The sequence below is a fragment of the Drosophila eugracilis genome, unplaced genomic scaffold (genome assembly GCF_018153835.1).
Source record: "Drosophila eugracilis isolate 14026-0451.02 unplaced genomic scaffold, ASM1815383v1 contig_1765, whole genome shotgun sequence".
NCBI lineage: Eukaryota > Metazoa > Arthropoda > Insecta > Diptera > Drosophilidae > Drosophila > Drosophila eugracilis.
Window position 1 is genome coordinate 2584253 of NW_024572605.1, and position 23768 is coordinate 2608020.

Genomic DNA, 23768 nt, shown 5'->3' on the forward strand with positions numbered 1-23768 from the left:
GTTTACATAGATATCATATGTATGAATATAATGTTGGATTGTTTTGATTATACATCAACGCACGCACGTATTTGTGTGGTGTTGCATTTATAACTTGTATGGTAAATGTTAAATAAGCATAAAATTTGTTCGAAAGTTGCTTGTGGTCTGCCATTATTGTAATTTCTTACCCTAATATATATGTTTCATATAATATATATATTTATATATATATATATTTATTATTATGTATAGGTTTTAATTTAATTCTTGCTCTTGCTTTGCTTAGGTGCTACTATGTATATGTCTGAATTGATTTATTTATGTATACATGCATCTGTTTATTTGATGTATTTTGTAAATGATTACTTTTTATACACGTATCATAGCGCCGGTCGGATTAGAAATTCTGAGCTCTTTCCGCTCTAATCTTTATGTTATTGCTCTTAATTTCAAAAAAATATGTGGATTGCCCTATCTACAACTCCTCGCGTTCCACACATCCACCCTCCCCCCTACACTTACAATCTATGCGAACTTGTTCCGTATTCCTTTTCCTGTTTTCGTTTGTTTCTTTAATGAAAAACATCGCCTCTCTTGGCTGGCTCTGTCCACCAGCGATGGTGGTGATGGTGATTCGGCTGCTGGACTTGCTGCTGCTGATTCTTCGACTGTCAATCGTTCTTCACTGGGTAATAGATTAGATCTGGTTGCTGGCCATGAGGGGGCATTTGCTGCATCATACCACCCATCATCGGCGGCAGCACGCCCTTCGAATCGTCTCCCAGCATGGGATAGCCCACACCTACGCCTACCCCGACACCGACTCCAACCCCAGTCCGGTCATAGACATTGCCATGCGGAGCTGGTGGGGGCAAAAGATGCGGATGCAATGGTTGCTGCTGTTGCGCTTGTAGACTATGTGGGTGGTAGGGTTGGAAGCTGTTCTGTTTTTGCTGTTCACTGACCAGCTGGTCGTTCAAGTGCTGCTCGTAGGCTCCACCGTAAACGCCGCCTCCACTGCGCATCAAACCGCTCGCATAGCCTCCGGCATTGTGATGTTGCTGCTGCGCCGCCTGTTGTTGCTGTTGTTGCGATGCCGTCGTTTGTTGCTGCTGCATCAAGTCGAAGTTATATTCCATTGGCGCGGGATTTGTGTCAATGAGATTCGTGAGTATGCTGCCGATGTTGTTGTAGTTGTGGGGATCACTTGAATTCGCCTGACTTTGCGATTGTTGCTGCTGCTGCTGTTGTTGTTGCGCTGCCTGTTGCTGTTGAGGTTGCTGCTGCTGTGGAGATTGACTAAACCCAGGCGCCGGCCACATATGCTGGAAGCTCATCAGATCGCCAGCGAGAGTTGGATCTGTTTGCTGGGGTTGGGGGTGCTGTTGCTGCTGCTGCTGGGGTTTGCTTACTGCTTGTTGCTGCTGCTGCTGTGGAGAAGGCGGCACATTCATTGGAAGCCCTAGGAACTCGGGCGATTCCACAATGTAGAATTTGTTATCTTTAAGCTCAACCTGCTGGTTGTTGGGCGGATTGCCAAAGTTCATGTTGCCCCAACTGTCGGTAGCCTGTTGCTGCAGGAATTGCTGTTGTTGTTGCTGTTGCTGCTGCTGCTGTTGCTGTTGTTGTACTGGAGCAGGTTGTGGCGACTGCAGTCTTGCATGTTGCGGCGAATGCGATGGCTGCTGGTGCTGCTGTTGCAGTTGCTGGGCTGCAGGATGATGGTGTAGCGGCGAGCGCTGGTTGTGACGATGCTGCTGCTGCATCATTAACTGATGTTGATGATGCATAGGCGGCATGTGGTGAGGGGAGCTAAAGTGTTGCTGCGGCTGTTGTTGCTGCATTTGTGAAGGATGTGGCGGATGTGGACTCTGGGGCGTGTGACTCCTCATGAGCTGCTGCTGTTGGGCTAGATGGTGCTGTTGCTGCTGCTGAGGTTGTTGCTGTTGCTGTTGCTGCTGTTGCTGTTGTTGCTGTTGCTGCTGATACTGGCTAATCAGTTGATGCTGCTGATAAGCACCAGCTGCCGGATTGGACTCAAAGTGAAATTGTCCATCCTGACCAAAGCTATTCATGCGCTGCAGATGCAATTCTCCGGGTGCAACGCGGGACTGTGGCGGCGGCGGCTGCTGTTGTTGTTGCTGCTGCTGTGTCGGCGGCGGCGTCGGATGTTGCTGATGCAACGAATTTTGGGGCTGCTGCTGTCCTGGCTGCTGTTTATCCGGATTAAAGCTCTGATTGTACATGGAATTCTGCTGAGATTCACTCGTCGACACCGAGTGCTGTGACGTGGACGCCGTGGACGATTGCGAGCTATTGCTGCTAACCATGGCCGCATTGAATTGGTCTTGTTGCAAGCATCCTGGAGTGGTGGAGACCGGCGGTGGCGGTGTCGGTGTGGCCGCCGAACCCTTATGCTGTTGTTGCTGAGAGGATGATGCTGCTGCTGCTGCGGCGGCTGCTGCCTGCGCTTTCGCCTTGCTGGTAACTGCTTTTTTGCTGGCTTTCACAGGTGGCGGCCCCGGCATATCCGGCAAGCTAGCCATTTCTGCTGAAAGAGAAACGGGTTAATAAGTGTTCTAGTTCCTGGAAAACCTTCTTTTTTTTACCTTCTTCGTTCCCCTTGGGAAAGCGCTGCTTTCCCTTTTTAGGAGGCGGCGGCTCGTTTCCGTGCATCGTCTGCTTGTGGCGGACCAAATGTGTTTTCCACTTGAATGTCTGCAAAGGCACAAAAACACATTGTTACATTTAGCTCGAAAATAATGCCTGGTAATATTCTAGACTGACCTGATCGCAATAGTTACAACAGTGCGGCCTTTCCTCGGAGTGCGACGGCAGGTGGCGCTGCAGCGACTTTGCTGAACCGAAGCGCTTGCCGCACAGCGTGCATTTGCACTCTGACACGTCAACATGGGCGTTGCTATAATGCTCCTTAAGTGCGGGATATGTGAAGTAGGACGAGCCGCACAGATCGCACACGTAGGGCCTTTTGATCTCGGTGTGCAGCTGCACGTGCCGCTCTAGATTGGCTTTTAGCGTGAAGCGGTTATGGCAAATGTGGCACTCAAAGAAGTTGTCGCGCTTATGGACGCGAATGATGTGCTGGTAAAGAGCGTTCTTTGACTGAAACTCCTCGCCGCACACCTCGCAAATGGCCCCGTCGGCCTTGTGGCCAGTCTCTTCAAAGTGTTGCTGCAGTTTCTTCTGTGGAAATTTTAACCCACACTCGCCACACGGAAAGGCTGCAAAGAGAAAGAGGTTAAATCACAGTTCGACAAGTTTTAAGATACGCTGATGCTGATCCCAAGGAACTCCATTCGAGATCTTGGTGAAATTTACATTCACGTCGACTCACTTTTGATTTCCTTCTTGTTGTGCGACTCCACGTGTGCGTGGAACTGCTGTTTCCGTGAGTACGACTCCCCACACGTCTCGCACACAAACGGGAACTCCTTCACATGCATCGTCCGGTTGTGATGGATTATTTCCTGCAAAATAATGCGTTATTTTGGTTTTAAACTTAATTTTTTTTTAATATTGATAGTTACCTCCAGCGTATTTCCGTTACGCTGACCACAGTCGTGGCAGTATCCTGGATGCATCTTGTAGTGGTCCAGTAGCGACTTTCGCTTGCGATAGGACTTGGGGCATAGCAGACAATTATAGCTAGGCTTGTCCTTTTTGCTGCCGGGCGTCTGACCTCCACTGCCTCCACTGCCGCTACCGTGCTGCGATGGCGGAGCCTGCAGAGAAGTGCTACTGCTGCTTCCGCCATCAATCAGCTGCTGCTTGGCAGCTTCCAGTTCGTCCAGGTCGTGGTCCAGGTCGTCGTCGTCCTCGTCCGGTGACAGGTCATTGTCGTCTAGCTCCAGGGAGGAGTTCAGCTGCCCGCTATTCGCAGGTGTGTCACCCAGATTCGACAAAGCAGCCAGAGCCGGCATTTGACGATTACCCATCATTGAGCCTCCGTGTGGGGGGAAATCCTCCGGCATCATCATCATCTGGCGCTGTTGGTGCGGCATACCCACATGCTGCTGCTGCTGCATCATGCCACCCATCATCGTCAGGGGATTATTGCTTGAGTTGTAGTGCTTTTGTTGCTGGTGAAGCTGCATCTGGCTGGGGAGGCCACTACTACCGCCTGGCAGAATAAGATTGGCATTTCCAAGGCTCGGGCCGCCTTTAAGATCCCGGTTATCCATGGGCATTGACATGGGACCATGGTCTGACGGTTTCATCGACGAAACCAACTGATTCTGCGACTGCGGCGTCAGTAGAGGGCGGTGTAAACTGACATTGTTGTTGTTATTATTATTATTGTTGCTGATGCTATTGCTTGACGTAAGGCCGTTAATCACAAGATTTGCGCTGCTGCTGCTACTTCTGCAAAGAAAGGTACCAGAGGTTAATGCAGCTCTATACTATAAAAGTATGTGCATTTTAAGCGAAAACAAGGATCTGTATACGATAAGGTAAAAACTATACTCACAGGTGATGCGAATGATGACTATTGTTCTCCAAGATCACCCCGCTGATGCCGTTTCCATTACCGCCGCTACCACTCCCGCTGCTACTGCTGTTGCTACTGTGTCCGCTGGCGCTGTTCACACTATCCAAGGCACTGCCGGCGCCAGCTAGCATGTCATCGATCTCGGGTTCCATCTCCAGACCATCGATCAGACGACCAGCGCCTACACCCTCGTCAATGAACTCCTCGAATTTCATAATCTCTTGGGCAGCCGATGACAGCTGCGATTCCGTTTCTGACTCCAACTCGGAGTCGCCAAACGAGATGGCCGGCAGTTGATGCCGCCGCTGAATCTCTTCTATATGCTGTTGCTGAATCTCCTCCAGGTGCTGCTGCTGCTGCTGTTGCTCCTGTTGCTGTTGGATCTCCTCCTGAGTCTGGTGATGCTGCTGGATCTCCTCATCTCGCTGCAGTTCATCTTGCTTCATCAGGATGACCAATTGACGTCGTTCTCGGTGACGACGCCACTCCTCTATCCGCTGCTCACGTAGCTCCTTCAAAACCCGTGTCGATGGAGTGGTGCCCAGCAAGCGGCCGTTTATAACAAAGTTATCGTAGAACTGCCGTAGGAAGGGTTTGTGGTGCTGGCTGAGCGCAAGGCGGAGCAGAGCACGAAACTGGGCCTTGAAGGCCCGCTCGCTGAACTCGCCTGTGCTATGGTGATACCGCATCGTGTACTGGCTGTCCTCATGGAAGACGTAGCCCTCTCCTAGCCGGCTTTGCTCCTCTTTCCGTCGCACACTTGTCACGGTCAGGTGCATGTTGTTTGGGCGCTTCCTCTTGATAAGCTTGCCGTCGCTGCTGTTGCTGTTCGCCTCCTCGTCCGCACCTAGATGATCATCGTCTTCAAAGGTGGCTGCATACTTCCGCTTGACCTGCAGCGAAACACCAGATTGGATCAGGTCCAGTGGATCGCCAGGGCCCAAGGCCAAGGCGTCCACATTGTTGCCGGCATGGAACTGCAGGGAAGACGAGTTCTGGGTGTCCGCATCATCGAGAAAATCCTCCTCCTCCTCCTCGAGACAAAGAAACTCCTCCTTGCAAAGGATTTTCTCGAAGTTCTGGTTCAGATCCGTCGATCCCGCCTCCTCCTCATCGTTCTCCCGCTTGATTTCTGCCTCGCAGCCTGTTCCAGGCTCCTTCTTCTCCTTTTTGGCGGTCAACAGCAGCTGGAGCTGCTTCGCCCTCGCTAGCTCCTGCAGCTGCCCCCTTCCTCCTGTCCCGCCATTGTCATTGGCTGCAGCTATGTGACTGAACAGATTCCTGACGACTTGGTCGCAGGCCTCCGGGTACTTGCACTTAAGCGTCTGCAGCAAGAATTGAATAGCATCGCACCGCAATGCCGTGTTGAGGCTGTCCAGTAGATTTAGTGATTGATCCACCTGGAAATTAATGTGGGTATCGTTATAAATGCTTTTAAAGTTTTAGAATATAGTTTAAAGCTAAATAATAAACAGAAAGAAACAATGGGATTGTGTAGCTAGAGTCTTGATATGGCTTGATTGTTTTTATTCTTGTTAGAATTGTCCTTTTGTGACCACTGTGCCTAAATTATTGCGCTGTTGGAAAATAAATTACCAACTTCCGCTTCAAACCGCCCATTCCACGGAAAAACAACAACTATATGGCGTGTGGTGGGTGGAAGAGACTGGATTGAGGCAGGGTTGCCACCTCAATACGGGATATTTGTTAGTCCCGCTTAAAAGGCCCAATTAGAATCTTCATTTGTTTCAATTAAACGACCAAACTCTCACAAACTCACACAAACCCACGCTTGATGGAAATAACTGTCGTCAAACACAATTACTGATTATTATTTTCCAAACAATTTAATGCAATTAAAGGACGGGAGGAAGGGGAAGTGAGAGAGAGCGCGCGCGCTTCAATGAAACGTAGACAGCACGGCGACAGCGACGTCGACAGCGCTGCCCGCGCAAGCGATTAGCACAAAGCAAACACACAAGCATACACAGAGAAATATCAGCGAGCGAAGATGGTGAAAAATAGAAAAGAAAAACAAAAACAGCAACAGTGGAGGCAGAAGAAGAAGAGAAATTAAAACAGCGCACAATTTGTGCTACTTTTCCCCATTCCACAATGTTGCTATTATGTATGTATGTATGTATGTACGGCGTGTGTCAGTTTGTGTATTTGCAGCGATTTGTAGTAGTTACAAACACAATATGGGGCTGCTCTCTGCCCGCTCTCCTATCACAACCCATCCATCCGCAGTGCGAGAGAGGGAAACAATGGAGAGGAGCCGAAGGAGAAAAGGTGGGTGGCGAAGGAGCATGAGCAGGGGGCAGAAAAAGTAATCGACGTCGCAACCCTGAAATGCTCTAAACGCTTTCGAATACACTACCTTTTCACAGATTCATGTTTGGTAGAGTTGAAAGGTGCAAAACATTATCTTACTGTAAAACAGAATATTTGATTATACATGTAATATTTTATTTAAAAAAAAAAATTTCCAATCTTAAATGGAAATTTTTTGTGGTAAACTATAATCTTTTTATTATTTTTATTCGTTTTTAATTATCTATTATAAAATATTGTATAAATTCAAGGGTATTTTAACTTCGCAATGTGGGACACATCTTTTTTTCTTGTATTATTTTGGTCTCGTATCATATATCATATAGTTGTTACACAAACATTTTTGACAGCTTTATTGCAAGTTGTTTTCCTAAGGTTAAATATAGTTGCTGATAAATATTATTACAAAATTACAGTTTAAATTTATGTGTGTAAGTGGCTATTGTCGCAAAATTGTTTGTTAAATAGGATGCACTTTAATTAATTTTTATAAACAATAATCATTTTACATTTAACGAAATTAAAAAGAGTTTATGTTTAGGGCCCAAGCAGTCTATAAAACAGAATAACAGTGGTTAAAAAATAGTGTATAACCGAAGTGACTTTCTCTTAGTCAAGCTGCTTTTAATCAATCAACTTGAAATGGAAACAAAACGGTAATTCTTGACAAAAGATTTTGAATTGAGTCTGCTAAACGATAGTTACTATGTATTTATTTTCCCCCATTCTATCTGTGTGGCAACGCTGGGAGCTGTGCGTTTTATTTGTCAATAAAGTTGTTGTAAATTTAGATTGCAGATAACACAAAATTACAAGTACAACTATGCGCACATGTGCATGTAAGCATTTATAAACTTTTATTATAAACTTAATTCCGTTGTCTGTGGAGAAAACGGAAGAGAAGAGGAGAGAGCACAAAGGTAGAGAGAAAAAGAGCTTAGGACGTGCTGAGCAAGAGAAAAGCGAATGCCATATTTAATTAGAAAATTTTTTTGTGTTCTAATTAAATGTTAGTTGGTGTGAGAGTGTGTTATGTGGATGTGTTTATGATAACTAAAAATATCCAAGTTGTAGATGTATTGTCTGGATTGTATTCGTTTTTTCTTTTGGGATATCCCTTGGAGGGTGTGAGGTATTCGGTAAATGAATATTCCGCTTTAGTTGCTGCACAACAATATTTAGTTCGCTTGCAATTGTTATATACCTGTTTATTTCTCATATAAAGACCGAAAGAGCTATCTTCAAAATACTTAGGTACACATGAGTACATTCACACACACACACTATCATATATGTAGTGTTCAGATGGTAGAACCGTTAGAGAGGGAGATTTGGTGGGGGCATGACGTTGGCTGCATTTTTAGCAAAATTTATGTTATACATTTAGTGCTTGCCGTCTCCCTCGCACCCACACTCACACATTTACGCTCTTAAAGTGGAACTCACACAAACGTACATCCAAATAGTTGTACTAATCAAATAAAAATAGCATTTACATCGCCCTCTCTTTCCATTTGTTTTTTTTTCAGAGTTTTATTAATGAAATTGGCACAGCAAAACACACTGCAATCAATTCGAATTTAAGTGGAAGGGATGGGAAAACAAAAGGCAATGAATCCATGTCGTAAACTTAATTAAGAGTGATAAAAACTTTAATTGTATTACTGCAAATCGGAATTAATTAAAAAGCACAAAGAGTGTTTTCAATTCAAACAGAATGGGTGTTTTTAATGACCTCAATGCTTTCAGATAGATGTATAGCTTTAATCATTTTTAACGCTTAAGTACATTCAAATCGGTTAACTTAAATCCTATTGGCAACTTTCTTCTTAATTGCAATAAAAAACTTGCTCCACTGTGCAGTGCTGTTTACTATTCTTCTTCTTCCACTTGTGCTTTGCTTCGAACATTCGTACTCGATTTGTCGTCTCTCTCCCGCCTGCATGTGAAATGCCTCGAATTTATATGCATGCAAGAGAAAAAGAGAACTCCCCATTCACTCCCCTCCTATCCACACCCCTCTCATCAACCAATCCACATCGCCCCACAAAACAACAACACACACACATAGAAAGCGGGAGGGAGAGAGAGAAATACAATCAAACTTTTCGGTTTTATAGTATTTGTAGTATTAGTATTTATGTAAATGTGCTTTGCTTGTGTGGCCAAAGTAAATGTAAATGTTGTTATAAACTAATAAAAGTAAAAATAAATATTTTCTCGAAAATAACGAAGGAAAACAAAACAAAAGTGAATAATAGCAGTGATGAAATGGGTCGAAAAGTGGGGAGTAGCGAAGGAGAGTTAGAGGTAGAGGAGAAAAGGAAAAGAGAGGCAGGGGGACTACAATTCATTTTAGAGGCAAATAGAAAAAAACAAAAATAACATTATGTGGCACTCAACGAAAGGGGAAAGAAAGGGGGAGAAAGAGAGGGATGGATGGAGGAAAATGGAAATGGGAGTGGTATGGGTTTGCCTTTGAATAGGGATAGTGGGTGTGGGCGGCGGGGGGCAGGAGGAGCGGGGTGAAGCAAAAGACTCGGCGGAAGTTCACACAAACACACACAGAGTATATATGTATAAATAAATATTTACGTGTGTCTGTGTTATTGTGGGTGGGTGGAAATTGTGCAAGAAGCGATTGTGGGGGCTCTAAATCAACGGAGCTTTTAAAATAATAAAGCAAACAGAAATAGAGGGAATTTTTGAGAACTACCCTTCTTCTAGTCAGCTACACTGGTCGACGAAAAATCACCATAGGTTCGATTTACTCAAATTCTTTTTATATATAGTTATGTAGGCCGAAAATTCCCGCTCAAACTCATTAGCTGCGTCTCTTTGTTTACTTCAGGTGCTTCGCTTTCCAATTGGAGAGCAGAGCTCGATTTGAACGGCAAAAACAGAAGCTAAACTAAATTCGATTTATATTTAATCACAACGACCTTTTCACATTACAGCAACAATAATCAAACAAGACAACAAAAGCAACAACGAAAACAACAATAAATACGACCCAGTGCACACTGTACTTCATTTGTTATCTCTGTCCTCCACCTCATCCTCTTCTATCACGCTCTCTTTTGCCCTCTCCTCTCGCTACCGCTCTCTTCCTTTCCTACGCATTACACGTTGTTTTGCTGCTCTCTCAATTAGACAGTCGCAGTCACACGGAATGTAGACTGCACACACACTTATACAACAGCTACCATGTATGTGTACTTGATATCCGAATGAGGAGAAAGGGGACAAGGGGTAATGGTAAACATTATTTAATTACCAGTAATTTAAAATCCAACTGTGTAGTTTTGTTATCCATTTTGTTGTTGGCTTCTGCATTTGGCTGAATTTTATTTATACGTTTCACTCTCTCACACATACATTAACACTCACACGCGCACAGAATCTCACTCGCTCATACACACACACTTGCGTGCGGGTTTTTTTTTTATTATTTCGATTTTTCTTTTAGCCCCTGCTTCGCGTTTCTTCTTGCTTCTTTGCTGTGGCTCAGCTCTTTTTTTGTGTTATTCCATTCTCCTCTCCTTTGCTTTTGACTTTTCGTACATCGCTCTCGCTGTATTGACACAACATTGAGAAATTCCCATTGGTTTTTTTTCCTTTTTAATTTTTTTTTCACATTTTTACGCTTAATGGGGGAATTTGCAGGTTTTGTTATTGCATAAAGCGAGAGAGCACGGGGAATATTTAACAACCGTGCGCCTATTTAGCTCTAGGCTTGCAACTTTCTGTGGCACACACGCACACACACACACGCGCAATGATGAAAAAATGTTTTCCAATCCGTTTTCGCCACGCGTTCTGAGCGCACTTTCTAATTACGCATAAAACCCTTCATAGAAACCGATTAACCGTTAATTTAGCAAGTATAATTGGTTTTTTTAACAGCAACAGCAAATAAAAAGCGACGGAATTTTTCTCAAAATGTTTTGTACGGTATTTTTTTAGTGACTGCCCCAAGTTGGTCATTTTTAGTTGATCTTCGGGGCGAATGGCAAGTTTTTGGTTATCGATTAATCGGCCATCCCAATCGACAGAATGATTTTTGTTTTTTTGAAATTTTATTTCACTCTTCCAACTTCGATTACAAAAATCAGGATAGACCCTTAATCAATAATTATATATCCTCAGGATTACTTAGTCGGCTGCTTCGCTTGCTTCTCTTTCTTGGCAGCCTCTGCCTCCGCCTGCACTTTGTTGTATTTCTCAATTAGCTTCTCTACATCGGGCTTCTCCAGGACACTATATACGGTCTTATTGTCCACACGCTGCAACGTGGCCATCTCGACCTTCTCCGGGGTCAGCTTGGTGGTGTCAAGGGTCATGCTGAGCACCTTCACAGCCAGATCCTTGGCGTCCTCCAGGGTTAGCTTAACGTTCTCCTTGTCGGCCAGCTCCTGTTTCAGCATAGAGATCGCAGCCCCAAAATTGTTTCCAATGCAGGTTGCCTTCCATCCTCCATAGTTGCCACTGGGGTCCGACTGGTACAGCTGGTAGCCGTACTTGTTGTCCCATCCCATGTAGAGCAACGATACACCGAAGGGCCGCTTTCCACCATACTGGGTGTATGCCTGTTTGATGTCGCACAGATGAGACACCAGCTGCTCGCAGGGAATCACCTCTCCGTAGCTGAATTGGTATCGCTGAGCAATCAGGCGAAGTTCGGCGGTCAGTACGTTGGCATCGGAGGTGATGCCGGCTACGGAGCAGACCATGTTGCTAAAGGGTAAAGAAGTTAAAGGTATATTTAATAGTTATATTTACTTAATAGTTTACGTTTTTTAAAAATAGTGATCCATATTATAGTCAAAACGATAAAAAAATAGCATTTTTCGTTTATTCCTAGGTAATAGGATTAAGGAAGAAACTTATTACATAGTATTGCTATTGAAAAATATGTTTGTCCTGGATTTATCATCTATTATTAATAGAGTAACCACATTTACGTTTTGCTTTACAAAACTATTCAGAAACTGGTCTTTAGACGATTCAATTTGGTGGTCTATTAAAATATATTTTCTCCTAAAAGATGAGATCTTATCCCTTACATTCAACCAAATTTTTAAGAATATTAAACCGATTGCCAATCTCAACTTACTCATTCAGGCGGTAGATTTTCTCCGAGGGAATGGCGCTGTCGAGAAGTTTGTTTGTGCTGCGGCACTCGGCGGCCAAAAGGATGCCGTCCTCTGCGAGGATTCCTAGACAGGTTCCGGCGTGCGAGATGGCCTCCATGGCGTACTCCACCTGGTACAAACGGCCCTCCGGCGAGAAGATCGTGGTGCGGGAATCATAGCGACGCGCCTAACGAAGAACAGAGAATAATGTTAGCAACACTTTTATCATCTATTAATGTCAAAGGGCCTTATGGTTTATTTTTGGACCCACACCGGGCGCCTGGGCCACCTACTTACCATTGTTAACGAATATACTAATTTACAAGTTTATTTTGCAAAATAAAATTTACTTGTCATCCAGTGTAGGGTTGCCAGAATGCCAGATGAAATGCGTCCAAAAGCGGTACCAGGGCTGCAAGCTCCAATTCCAGATGGCGTTAGGGTGTAATTTGAACTGTTTTGGTATTTTTTGTAGTACCTTCCAGTACCAGGGGCGGAAGTACAGATATATAAATTGATCAATATTCAACAGTAAATAGCCTAATTATATAGTAGCTAACTCCCTAAAATACAATTATTATTTAGATTATCATACATTACATTTTAATTCAGTTAAAAGCCTCAATAAGGTAAAGTATCATCACTATCTGTGACGCTGTAATATATCGATCTATCGATATTCATTCAGTGTTTTTAAAAGATGGGCGATCTACTGAGCGTAAGTTTAATAGTTTAATTAAATTTCAATTATTAACGCTCCCCAATTTCAGAACTCCGAGTTTTTAAAAAACTCGGCGTGGACAGCTCGAACCAGTGGATCCTCTACGATGAGCAGATGGAGAAGTTCTTTAAGTTCCTCTCCGGAAATATCACGGATGCCAATATTCTCACGGAGCGGCAGGTTCTGGAGCGGGAGGAGATGCAACTGCGGGACGAGTGGCTAAATGAATCGGAACGGGAGTTAAAGCTGCTCCAGATCGAGTCAGAGAGTCCTGGCCTTCTTCATTATAAGCAACCAGATGTCGACGCCTTGAATATGGGGATTGAGGCGACCGAGGAGGCCTTGGGGGATTATGCCACGCTCCTGGAGGACATGGGGTAAGACACCTGCTTAAGGGCTTGGTGGCCATTGACTGTTTTTATTAAGTTTTTTAATTTATATTTTTATATCATTTTTACATTTTCCATTTGAAGAAACACAAAGCACTCGATAAATAACCACCTGAGCGAGGTGGAGTGTGCTACCGCTGAGCTGCTAAGCAAGGAAAGGGATCTGATAGCCGAATGCCAATCGAAAGCTAAGCAACTGGAGGAACTGCAGAGGGAGAATTGCCGGTTGAGCGGCGAGGCCAAGAAGGCCTTCACATCCCAGCAGCTACCGCCGCTCTTCATGCATCAACTGCCATTGGAACAGTATTTCCACAAGTGTGACTCGTTTATGCAATACTTTACACTGTATGTGAAGGAAAACTTTAAGATCCAGGACTATGATGAGTTCCAGAGCGCAGAAGCAGATCTTCTGCGTGAGAAAAGCAAGCTAGAGGACTTGCAACTCGGGTTAGTAAAAAAGAGTATTTATTGAAGCAATAAACTCTGTTTAATATTATTTTTTCAGCATCCAGTTTTATGCCCTTTCCTATATAAGAACAACTGCCAAGGCCAAGGCGACGCAGGCTTTGATTGAACAGCTTGATCTAGGCCACATTCATTGCCTTAGTTTGGCGGATATGGCGCGTGAAATGCACGATTTGCAGCTGTTAAACGATCACCAGCTGAGCAACATTCACGACACTCTCTTAAATGATCTTACTATACACATTCAACAGCACACCCAGCGACGTATTGAGCTCGTCCTCTATGAGAACACAAAACTCAAATTGGATAGAGCTGTTCGGCGTCACGAAAGCGACAAAAAGCTTACCAAAATCATATCTGATGCCCTCTCCAATGCCGAATTGCTGTGGATAGCGATTCAGCTGGATTGCGACAAGAAGCGCAACTGCCTGGACACAACGGAAGAGCTACGGAACCAAGCGCAGGACACTTGGCAGAGAATTCAGACCATGCGCTCCATCAATGCCAGCCACCAGGGTATTTGCTCTCAGTTTGTGCAGGAGATTGGCAATCTATTGTCGGCCCATCTAGGTCAAAACATAAAGACTAACGAGGCCAAGGCTTGTCTTTTTGAATACGAAAAGTTTGGGCGTCTGCTCTCGCACTCGTTTCAGAGCATGTTGAATAGGAAGTCCTGTGCGACTGTCCACGATCAGCTGGCAGAACTGTGAGTTTGCAAATTCCGCGTTTTCTTAAAGACTAACTTCTTATATTTTTGTCACAGGAAACGTTTGGAGCAGACCTTGCGACCGTTTGTCTACGATTCCCCAATTGAAGAGCCTATGTTTGAGAATGTCCGCTATTTAAGCGCCATTTACAATACCACACAGCAACAAAATCGTCTTGATGAGGCTGTGCGATCCTTGCGCATAGATTTTCTAGAAAACGTTCGCGGACGCATTGTAAGTTCACAATTATTATGTGAGGGTATCCAATCATATACTGTAACCTTTTTACGTTTTATCTTTTTCGATGTTCTAGGAGAAGGATAAGCTGTGGCGCTATAGCGTAGTCCTGTGGATATGGTTTCTTACTGAGCCACTGCGCATGATGCATGCAATCGAAGAGGTGAAAAAGGCAGCTGCTGGTGTGATTCGCCCTGGTGGCGGTCTGCAGCGCAAATGAGTTTAGTAATATCAAATCCGATCAGTAAATAAATTGTAAATTATTAAAACAAAAAATCGTTGGAGGTCTTTTAATTTTATCTTAAAAGATAAATAATTCAGAAAATATGTTAAGACTAACTGTCAAAATCGAAGTATAACAAATGTGTATAAATATAATTAATATATAAATATAATTAATATAATATAATATAATGTGTATTAGTGTAATTTAGTTAAACAGCAACGTTATTTTTAAGAATTTCAATTTTGTTTTTAAGAAATATCAGCTTTAATTTTAAGATTTGAGTTCATTAAACGCCGGGGAAATTAAGCCGAAGTCATCTTAAAGCAGTCTGCACGAGTGACACCAAAGAGTCGCATTAATTTCTGGGAGCACGCGACGGCGTTTCCAAACGATTGCCATTCAAATTTAGCCGACGAGCAACAAGTGAGGCCATAAAACCTTGTTCGCCTAACCTACAGATTCACTTTCCGTTAAGACGAAGCCAGTTGGCCACCGATTTGCTGTTCTGCCATTGGCCGTAATGATTCGGGCACCAGGAGGACTTGGGCCGAGCTGAGGTCCCGGCAGATATAAAAGGACCAACAGCTCTAGCCGCTGGCTCATTCGATTAACGTGCTTCGGGCGAACTTTCCCCTATAATCCTTCGGTAATACAATTGGAACCAGTGAAGTGTTTGTTCTCATAAAACTTAAAAAAGTGCCCTTTTACAACATTCAATATTTGGATACCTTTTGGAGCTTTAAATTTAAAGATGTTCCAAAATAAGTGTCAGACAGCTGAACATTTTCGAGTTTAAATGGACAATTATTCGCGCCTCATTACGCCCTATTGCGATTTGAATTAATTTCAAATTTATATGTGTCCCTTGAAAACCAAGTGCTGTTTGGAAAATTGAAGATCTCAGCAGGTTTTTGGGTAAAAGTAAAGCCATAAAATTAAATCAGTGAATGGCGTCCTTTCGCTGTGATTAATATTCATATTGAATGGGTCTTGAGACCTTTAATGTCGTAATTCGTATTTTCACAGCATTAAATCCTTCTAAATCTTCTTTAAATTCCGCAGTTTATGTAGAATGAATGACGGAATGAATGGTTGTTTTGTGTTATTATAAAAAAATAACCTTTAAATCTACTCATAAAAGGCTTACCCATATTAAAAAGACCTTATTCTTCATTTTTAAATGCCTCTTAAATGAACTATTTCTATGATACAGATACTTGTTTAAGGACTCATCGTAATGCATCTACTTCGGATCAGCATCAACGTTTTCTTTCTGATCTTCGCCGATTCCTACAGTGCACATCCCAATCCCAGGCGCAATGAGATCATCTGGGATGATTTGAATAAGGATTTTAGTCTGGATGCCACCACATCGATGGTTGGGTTTAATGGCAGTGACATGGGTTCAGACTTAAAGCTTTTCGAGAGGAGTAGGGAGGCCAAGACCCATCAGCTTCCCAAATACAGTGAGACCGGTGAAATGGGCCAGATGCGTGTCTACAATGTTGGAGTACTAATGGCTTCTCATTTGGGTAAGTACTTGGATAGTTGGTTCATGATTAGATGATGAACTGGACATTGGGCATTACTAGATTCCCCATTTGATCTGGAGCGTTGTGGTCCAGCCGTAGATTTGGCCTTAGATGAGATCAATAAAGTATTCTTGAAGCCCCATAACATAACGCTGTTGAAAAAGAAAGGAAGGTTAGTAAAGCAAAATATAGATATTTTTACTTATATAAATCATTAAAAGTTTTAGTTTGATATCACTTTCTATTCTGCCGAAAAAATCTTCTGAGTTATTTTTGCATATTTATTATTACTTTTTTCTTTAGTTATCCTTCTTGCTCGGGTGCTCGGGCTCCAGGCCTTGCTGCAGACATGCATTTTCAGGACGACGTAATCGCGTTTATTGGACCAGCCTGCGCCTTTGCCCTTGAGCCAGTTGCACGTTTGGCCGCCTATTGGAACACACCCATCATCACAGGCATGGGAGATCAGGTGAGGATGCAGGGGCAGGATTTCCAAGTCGCGTGTCAAGCGACGCAGCATGTTGCTTTCAATTATGTGGCCTTCGACTCTGTGGAATACGGAAACTCAAGCTCGAGTTTATTCCACATCCGGGCACAGCCAGAAGCAATCACTTTTAGCCCACTTAATTGTCATGGCCGCACTCTTGACATTGGCAATTAAATGGTTTTCGGCTTGCTCTTTAATTTGCATTTAAGTTTCCCCGTATTATTGGCAAATGACATTCTCATTTCTCCCTTCGCCCGCCTGCTGCCAGCCACCTTCCTCAGAGGGTGAGCTCACTGTGACTTCTGGAATCCTGGGGAGGATACATAAGTGGAAGAACGAGAACACGGTAAGTCCCGAGTAGAAAAGTTTTATTTTTATATTTCTTTTAATTAAAAAAAAATATACAAACTACACTAGGGTGTTGTTATTTAGTATCTATTTCACTGCCTGGCTTGAACCATTCCTGGCTTGAGCAATGGGCTACTAGCCCTCTCGATACTCTTATTCCTTGCAGGGCATGTTCAAGGACAAGTCTAAGTACCCAACTCTAACGAGGATGTCCTACTGCCAGTGCCGGCTTATCCTGGTCTTCGCCAGTGTCATTCGGCAGTTCAATTGGAAACATGTGGCCTTGCTGGTGGACAGATCAGAGCTCTTTTCGTGGACGGTGGGCAAGAACCTGGAGTACGGACTGCGGCAGGAGGGACTTTTAAGTTTTGTAAAGGAGCTCAATGGAAATGAGGAGGAAATATACGAAAACTATCTAAAGGATGCCAGCATGTATGCAAGAGGTTAATTTTCCATCAAAAGATACTGATTTTAAGATATTTTATTTCATATTTTCCAACTTGTTTTCCTCTTCAGTTGTTATCCTTTCTGTTCGCGGAGTGTTGGTCCGCAAGTTCATGCTGGCGGCACATAGTCTGGGCATGACCAACGGCGAGTGGGTCTTCCTGGACGTAGAGATCTTCCAGAGCGAATATTGGGGCGACAAGGGGTGGGAGATGAAGGATGAGCACGACGCCAAGGCACGCAAGGCGTACGAGGCCCTTTTGAGGGTCAGTCTCTTGCAGCCAACAAGTCCCAAGTTCCAGGACTTTGCCGATAATGTGCGGGAAAATGCTCTCTACGATTACAACTATACGTTTGGCGAGGGCGAGGAGGTAAACTTTTTCATTGGAGCATTCTACGATGGCGTATACCTGCTGGGAATGGCCTTGAACGAGACCCTAACCGAGGGAGGTGACATCAGGGATGGCGTCAATATCACGAGGCGAATGTGGAACCGCACCTTTGAGGGTATCACTGGACATGTACGAATCGACGACAATGGCGACCGTGATGCGGATTACTCAATTCTGGATTTGGATCCAATCAATGGGAAGTTTTCCGTTGTGGCCCACTACTCTGGTGTTCACAAGTAAGGAATTCAATTGCTATTCTATGAAATATGTTTCAATTTGTTTAAACTTCTTTTAAAGGGTATATTCAGCTGTTCATGGTAAGAAGATACATTGGCCAGGTGGACGAGAGGAACCCCCACCGGATGTACCGCCCTGTGGTTTCCTAGGAAGCTCAACAGATTGTATAGGAAACTGTAAGATCCACCTGATTTGATTACGTATTTATTTTACTATAGTTTTCAATTACAGTTTCAACTATAATGTACTCCGTATTTGGCTTGGCTACCTTTTTGGGTCTCGTTTTTCTGGTTATCTGCCTTCTCCAAAAGTAAGTTAGTAAAATTAAGAAAATAAGATTGTGCTAAATACTTAAATATAAAAAATGTAACTAAATAAAATACAATTTTAACATGGTTTTAGGCAAATGAAACTCAGCAAAGAACTGAACAACATGTCATGGCGCGTGCGACCCGATGACGTCCTGATTGAGATGGGAGGCATGTTTGGATCCAAGGGGGGACTACAGCGTTTAGATGTGGAGAACATCTCGTTGCAGCAGTTCGGAATCCACTCGGGAAGGGCCTCGATTGCCAGCTTCACTTCGCTTCCGCCGCAGGTGTACACGACAATTGGACAGTTCAAGGGTGAGCGAGTGGCCATTAAGAAGGTGAACGTCAAGAAGGTGGATCTGACCCCGCAGCTTCTATGGGAGATTAAGCAGGCAAGAGATGTGAGCCACGAGAACACAGTACGGTTCGTGGGCGCCTGCATTGATCTGCCACGACCCACGGTGCTTATCCTAACCGAATATTGTTCGAGAGGCAGTTTAAAGGATGTGCTGGAGAACGAGGCCATCGAGCTGGACTGGAACTTCCGCATGTCCCTTATCCATGACATCGTCAAGGGAATGAACTACCTCCACAACAGTGATGTGGCTGCCCATGGCAAACTAAGATCCTGCAACTGCCTAATCGACGGACGATTCGTCCTTAAGATCTCTGATTTTGGCCTGAGAACCCTGACCACGCCGTCTGATTTTGTGAGGGATCAGAATTACTATTTGAGTAAGTTTGTAGAGAGACTTATTTCCTTTTTTTCATGTTTAGACCTTTTCACCTTTGCAAACCTTTCAGAGCTTCTGTGGATTGCGCCGGAGCTGCTGCCACTGACCTCAATTCCGGGCTGCTGTCCAGCTACGCAGCGTGGCGACGTCTACTCGTTTGGCATAATTCTAGAAGAGATTGTTAATCGTGGTGGACCGTATCAGGAGGCCCGTCAGCAGATGGACGTCCATACGATCCTGCACAAGGTGCGGCAGTGCAATGGATTCCGTCCGCTTATACGAGAACGGGAATGTCCGCCGGACTTGCTAGAACTGATGGAGAAATGCTGGGCAGACAACCAGGAAGAAAGACCCACATTCTCAACGATTCGCAGTAATATTCGCACTATAATGAAGTAAGTATCGTATTTGGATAAGTCGTCTAAGACTTATAACAATTTCCAAATGCAGAGGATTCTGTGAGAATCTAATGGACGACCTACTAAACCGTATGGAACAATATGCCAACAATTTGGAGAGTCTCGTCGAGGAGAAAACCCGACAGTTGAGCCTGGAGAAGCAGCGCACAGAGGAGCTCCTTTACCAAATACTTCCGCGTCCCGTGGCCCAGCAGCTAATGGCCGGTGACCTTGTGGAGCCAGAGGAGTTCAGTAGCGTGACCATATACTTCAGTGACATCGTCGGCTTTACGGAACTTTGTGCCCGCAGCAGCCCCATGGATGTGGTAAATTTCCTGAACGACCTCTACAGCACCTTCGACCGGATCATTGGATTCTACGACGTTTACAAAGTGGAAACAATTGGCGATGCATATTTAGTGGTATCTGGCCTACCAGAACCTAATGGGGATAAGCATGCCCGCGAAATTGCTTTGATGGCTCTGGATATCCTTCAGGCAGTCAGCTCCTTTAATCTTCGCCATAAGCCGGAATATAAAATCCAGATCCGCATAGGAATGCATTCGGGGTCCGTGTGCGCAGGTGTCGTGGGCAAGAAGATGCCACACTACTGTCTCTTCGGGGACACGGTCAACACGGCTTCGAGAATGGAGAGCACCGGTCAGCCCGGCAAGATTCACGTTTCCTCGGCAACCAAGGCCATTCTGGATAAATTCGGCACCTTCCAGATGGAGCAACGCGGTGATGTCGAGCTGAAGGGCAAGGGCACGGTGACAACCTACTGGCTAAATAGCACCACTGAGGGTGAAGCAAGACCACCCACTCCTCAGATCCTTACAACCGACGAGGTGCCCTTCCCACTTCTTTTCGCCGGCATGGGAAAGTAGTCATCCGGAAGAGATAAACTTTATATTACAATGGATCTCCTACACATCAGAATTATAAATGGATGTTTTACAAAATACATCTTTGATTTTACAGAAACCACCGTAACAGAGTAATAATTTTAGAACTACCTGAGAAAGAAGTGCATTTTGGTACTCTTGAGACGTTTTATAAAACCACCGTCGAGAACAATGCCAGATATTGCAGAAACGCACCTGATAAACATTGTCTCAGATAAATATTTTATATTGTATTGAATTAAATAAATAAATGCTTTTACTGTTTTGAAAGATTTCTAATTCGTTATGAAAATAAAAACATTTATTTTTATATTTCTTTCCTAAACTGCTCTAAAAAGAATTTAACTAAACCAAAGTGTGATAAATTAATATAAATAAATATTTCTTGAAACGCCGACAATGATAATAACAGAAATAGTTATTGCTTAGAGAAGCGTAAGGAAAAGCTTTTGAAACCGGCATGATAAACGGTCACTTATCCTGGGAAAAAGCTTTCCTTCCGTTTTTCCAGCTCCGGTACCGTCAGCTGTTCGAGCTGAAAGCGCTTTTCCGCAGGGGGAGGAAATCTGTATTTGCGCATAGCCGAGGAAAAAGGAATAGCTACAAAAACAAAGTTTTCAAAGGCAGAAATAAATAGTTAAATGAGTCCTTTCGCCGAGTCAACTAAAATTCGAGAATGAGTGGAGGATTCACCATTGGAAGGATCTGGAGTCGAAGTCAGTGTGGTCTAAGGATTCGCCTGCTAGCCATGTAGATGCAGTGTAGATACCCGGGAGCAGATATAGATACAGATACACACACCGTCAGAAGATTTTAGAGCACTTCCTGTCATCCGCCATGAAGGTGTTCCGGTTGCGTTTGGTGAAGGTCCTCCTGCTAGGATTTCTGCTAGCCAATCTGGTCTTCTTCTATTACACCTGGAATACGCTGCTCTGGCGCCGGATTAGTAGAGCTCTCTCCGGCGACTCACTGGCGGTGGAGGAGGCGCCAAAGGCAGCCAAGCTATCGCCCAAAGATAAGGTGCGCAATGCCAACAAACACATCCGGAAGTCCATTACCATCGTGTTCTACGGCCACTACAACTTTGAGCAAGATCTGAGGGCTAGCATAGATAGCATATTGGACGTGATACCCAACATGCCTATCTTGGTACTCCAAGACGGCGGTGCTGAGTATGCCTACCCGCCGGTGAACTACGAGCGGAATCTAACCGCGGGAGAGGAGAGAACCGTGGTGTTCCAGAGCCTGGCCTTCGATGTGCGGCACACGCGGCAGGAACTCAATCCCCTGGCCTCGATCCGGACCAAGTACGTCCTTATTATGCCGGACAGTGTACGACTGAGTAGCAAGAATATCCTGCAGAAGATCTTGCGCGAGATTAACTCATTGGGCCTGCCGGGACAGCCTAAGGAGCAGCGTCCTCCTGTTCCGCCGGAGGAGACGGTGCGCCGTATGGTACTCATACCCTTTGCCGGTAACCTCAAGTCCTTCAGCAGCTGCGTCAGGATGACCCTGGATTTGCCGGACTGGACGCTGGAGTTGGCAGCCACCAATGACACAAGAAGATGTGATTTGGTGGGTGAAAATATATGAACTTTATTTGTTAGTATCTAATACTAAAAAACTCTATCTTCTCCATTTCCTGAACAGTTCCTGCAGAAACATGCGATCCTTCTTGATGCAGGTGCTTTGGGAGCCATGCCAGAGCCTTTTACCCTGCCCTTCCCGGAAATGCTCTATATGCAGGCTAAGGTCGCCAATCTGTCGGTGAGTAGCTCATTTTGATTCCCCTAGGCCGGAACTTCAATAGAAATTATTTCAGACCACGGTGTTTCCGCAAGCATTCCAGGAGGGTCGTCGCTTGTTCGCATCCTTTCATACCAAACAGCGGAGGATGGATCTACGCCGTCGTCAATTCCGGGAGATGTACAAGAAGCTACAAATCAAGCGGATCGTTAGGCGGGCCTATAGGGTTCCCGGAAAGGCCCAGGCCAGGGAGGTGTGGGGTCAGGGGCACGGATTGGTCCTTGATGGCCAGTTCTCGTCCTCGAACACCTCGCTGCCCCTGATTACAGACATTGATTTGTTCGGCTGTGAACGGACAACCAAGTCCTGCATCGGTAGTGTATACAATGAGAGGCCCTATTACTCTTACCTGGGCAAGCATACCCCACCCTGCTGCCTGGACAAGCTGAGAACCACCTTCAACCATGTGCTGGAGGAGTTCGAAAACGTGGGCATTCGCTACTGGCTGGACAATCGGGGCCCTGCAGAGCGCCATCGAAACGAATCACCTTTCTCCGGATGCCTATGATATCGATATTAGCTTCAATGTCCAGGATCTGGAGCGATCCAATGCAATGAAAAAATCGCAGAATAAGCCTTACGTGGATAACGAGGGATTCTACTGGATCAAGGCCACCGACGGCCACTACTTCCGCGTCCAATTTTCAAAGCCCAACCAAGTAGGCGTCAATCTGTTGCCCTATTCAATTACCGGAACAGAGGCAAAGCCCAGTGGATTCTTTGGATGGAAAGCCACAACCTTCTCTGCGGACTACCTGCATCCCATGTCGACGGTGCTCTTTCTGGGCAAGAGTGTTATGTGCCCAAACAATGTGCTGGAGTACCTTGAGGAGAAGCACATTAAGGTCAAGTCCGCTGACTTGGATGCGGACGAGGATTGAGCCAATGTAGTCAAAGTGTCAGTTTTAAAAACACAAACTTTCATGGCCTTCATGAAAAAAGTGTCTGTGAAAACGATATTTTAAGTTTCGGTTCCTGACAATGTTTTAATCTGCTGAATACTGATTTTACTGATCAAGATCAGTGACTAATACAATCGTGATTAATAAGGAATAACATTCCAAGAAAAAGCCAATTGGAATAAGTAATTTTTTGTCTGCCAGTTCAGTTCTCGAACTGAGCAATTCGCAGGTAATTTTATTGGAATGAAATAAGCATTAAAAGTACAATATTTTATATGCTCTTAAGACTCTTAAGATATTTCAGTCCTCAAACACTTTTGTTAAACACCAGATGGATTTGACTACAGTTTAAATGTTTATTTTGTTTTTAAGCATATATACAATTTTGTGATTTTTTAAGTTCCTTTTGTTGGTTGACTTCAACCGAACCTCGATAGCAAATTTATGTTAGATTGATAGGAAGATAAAACAACAAAAGACGGATGAATCAAGATTCTTTTAGAACCAGCAGATCTATATGTGTAAAATATAATACATAAAGTCAGACTATAGTGTTCTTTCTTCTG

The 23768-nt window shown here is 44.3% G+C and overlaps 5 protein-coding genes across 6 annotated transcripts; 3 read left to right on the forward strand and 2 right to left on the reverse strand.

Annotated features, from left to right (window-relative positions):
• Positions 1-488: 488 nt before the first annotated feature.
• On the reverse strand, positions 489-10795 carry LOC108109077. Of its 2 annotated transcripts, none has more exons than XM_017217439.2 (7): positions 10104-10795; positions 4472-5892; positions 3531-4365; positions 3338-3470; positions 2770-3224; positions 2592-2700; positions 489-2530 (listed from the first exon to the last, which is right to left on the reverse strand). In XM_017217439.2, exons 1-7 carry the CDS (start codon positions 10200-10202, stop codon positions 654-656), a joined length of 4929 nt encoding a protein of 1642 aa, XP_017072928.1. In that variant the 5' UTR covers positions 10203-10795; the 3' UTR covers positions 489-653. The 2 variants fall into 2 exon arrangements, with proteins under 2 accessions (XP_017072928.1, XP_017072927.1); XM_017217438.2 differs by having other exon boundaries at positions 489-2533.
• Positions 10796-10886: 91 nt separating this feature from the next.
• LOC108109079 (proteasome subunit alpha type-4) lies at positions 10887-12382 on the reverse strand. Its single transcript, XM_017217441.1, has 3 exons — positions 12259-12382; positions 11943-12148; positions 10887-11563 (listed from the first exon to the last, which is right to left on the reverse strand). Exons 1-3 carry the CDS (start codon positions 12259-12261, stop codon positions 10978-10980), a joined length of 795 nt encoding a protein of 264 aa, XP_017072930.1. The 5' UTR covers positions 12262-12382; the 3' UTR covers positions 10887-10977.
• A 262-nt stretch (positions 12383-12644) lies between these two features.
• LOC108108893 (augmin complex subunit dgt3) lies at positions 12645-14749 on the forward strand. The gene is made up of 6 exons (XM_017217113.2): positions 12645-12679; positions 12732-13059; positions 13156-13518; positions 13577-14242; positions 14300-14477; positions 14557-14749. The coding sequence occupies exons 2-6, from the start codon at positions 12797-12799 to the stop codon at positions 14698-14700; spliced, it is 1614 nt and encodes a 537-aa protein (XP_017072602.2). The 5' UTR covers positions 12645-12679; positions 12732-12796; the 3' UTR covers positions 14701-14749.
• Positions 14750-15325: 576 nt separating this feature from the next.
• LOC108109013 (atrial natriuretic peptide receptor 1) lies at positions 15326-20516 on the forward strand. The gene is made up of 12 exons (XM_017217286.2): positions 15326-15352; positions 15920-16238; positions 16299-16410; positions 16542-16707; positions 16994-17071; positions 17240-17516; positions 17590-18145; positions 18207-18322; positions 18378-18456; positions 18549-19192; positions 19262-19586; positions 19642-20516. The coding sequence occupies exons 2-12, from the start codon at positions 15944-15946 to the stop codon at positions 20474-20476; spliced, it is 3483 nt and encodes a 1160-aa protein (XP_017072775.1). The 5' UTR covers positions 15326-15352; positions 15920-15943; the 3' UTR covers positions 20477-20516.
• Positions 20517-21065: 549 nt separating this feature from the next.
• On the forward strand, positions 21066-23748 carry LOC108109239 (fukutin-related protein). The gene is given in 4 exon segments (XM_017217714.2): positions 21066-22069; positions 22145-22261; positions 22317-22757; positions 22759-23748. Coding segments are annotated over 4 exon segments (1719 nt in total). The 5' UTR covers positions 21066-21331; the 3' UTR covers positions 23182-23748.
• The last annotated feature ends 20 nt before the right edge of the window (positions 23749-23768 follow it).

Bases quoted from the DNA above. Each gene is read 5' to 3' on its own strand.
- LOC108109077 (XM_017217438.2), bottom strand. From the start codon at position 10,202: ATGTGTGAGAGAGTGAAACGTATAAATAAAATTCAGCCAAATGCAGAA. The intron at 3,471-3,530 runs GTAACTATCAAT...ATTATTTTGCAG, and splicing joins GTAACGGAAATACGCTGGAG to GAAATAATCCATCACAACCG. The intron at 2,534-2,591 runs GTAAAAAAAAGA...TTTCTCTTTCAG, and splicing joins TCCCAAGGGGAACGAAGAAG to CAGAAATGGCTAGCTTGCCG.
- LOC108109079 (XM_017217441.1), bottom strand. The intron at 11,564-11,942 runs GTAAGTTGAGAT...TTTACCCTTTAG, and splicing joins AAAATCTACCGCCTGAATGA to CAACATGGTCTGCTCCGTAG.
- LOC108108893 (XM_017217113.2), top strand. From the start codon at position 12,797: ATGGAGAAGTTCTTTAAGTTCCTCTCCGGAAATATCACGGATGCCAAT. The intron at 13,060-13,155 runs GTAAGACACCTG...TTCCATTTGAAG, and splicing joins ACGCTCCTGGAGGACATGGG to AAACACAAAGCACTCGATAA. The intron at 14,478-14,556 runs GTAAGTTCACAA...TCGATGTTCTAG, and splicing joins AAAACGTTCGCGGACGCATT to GAGAAGGATAAGCTGTGGCG.
- LOC108109013 (XM_017217286.2), top strand. From the start codon at position 15,944: ATGCATCTACTTCGGATCAGCATCAACGTTTTCTTTCTGATCTTCGCC. The intron at 16,239-16,298 runs GTAAGTACTTGG...GGGCATTACTAG, and splicing joins ACTAATGGCTTCTCATTTGG to ATTCCCCATTTGATCTGGAG. The intron at 18,323-18,377 runs GTAAGATCCACC...TTTCAATTACAG, and splicing joins AACAGATTGTATAGGAAACT to TTTCAACTATAATGTACTCC.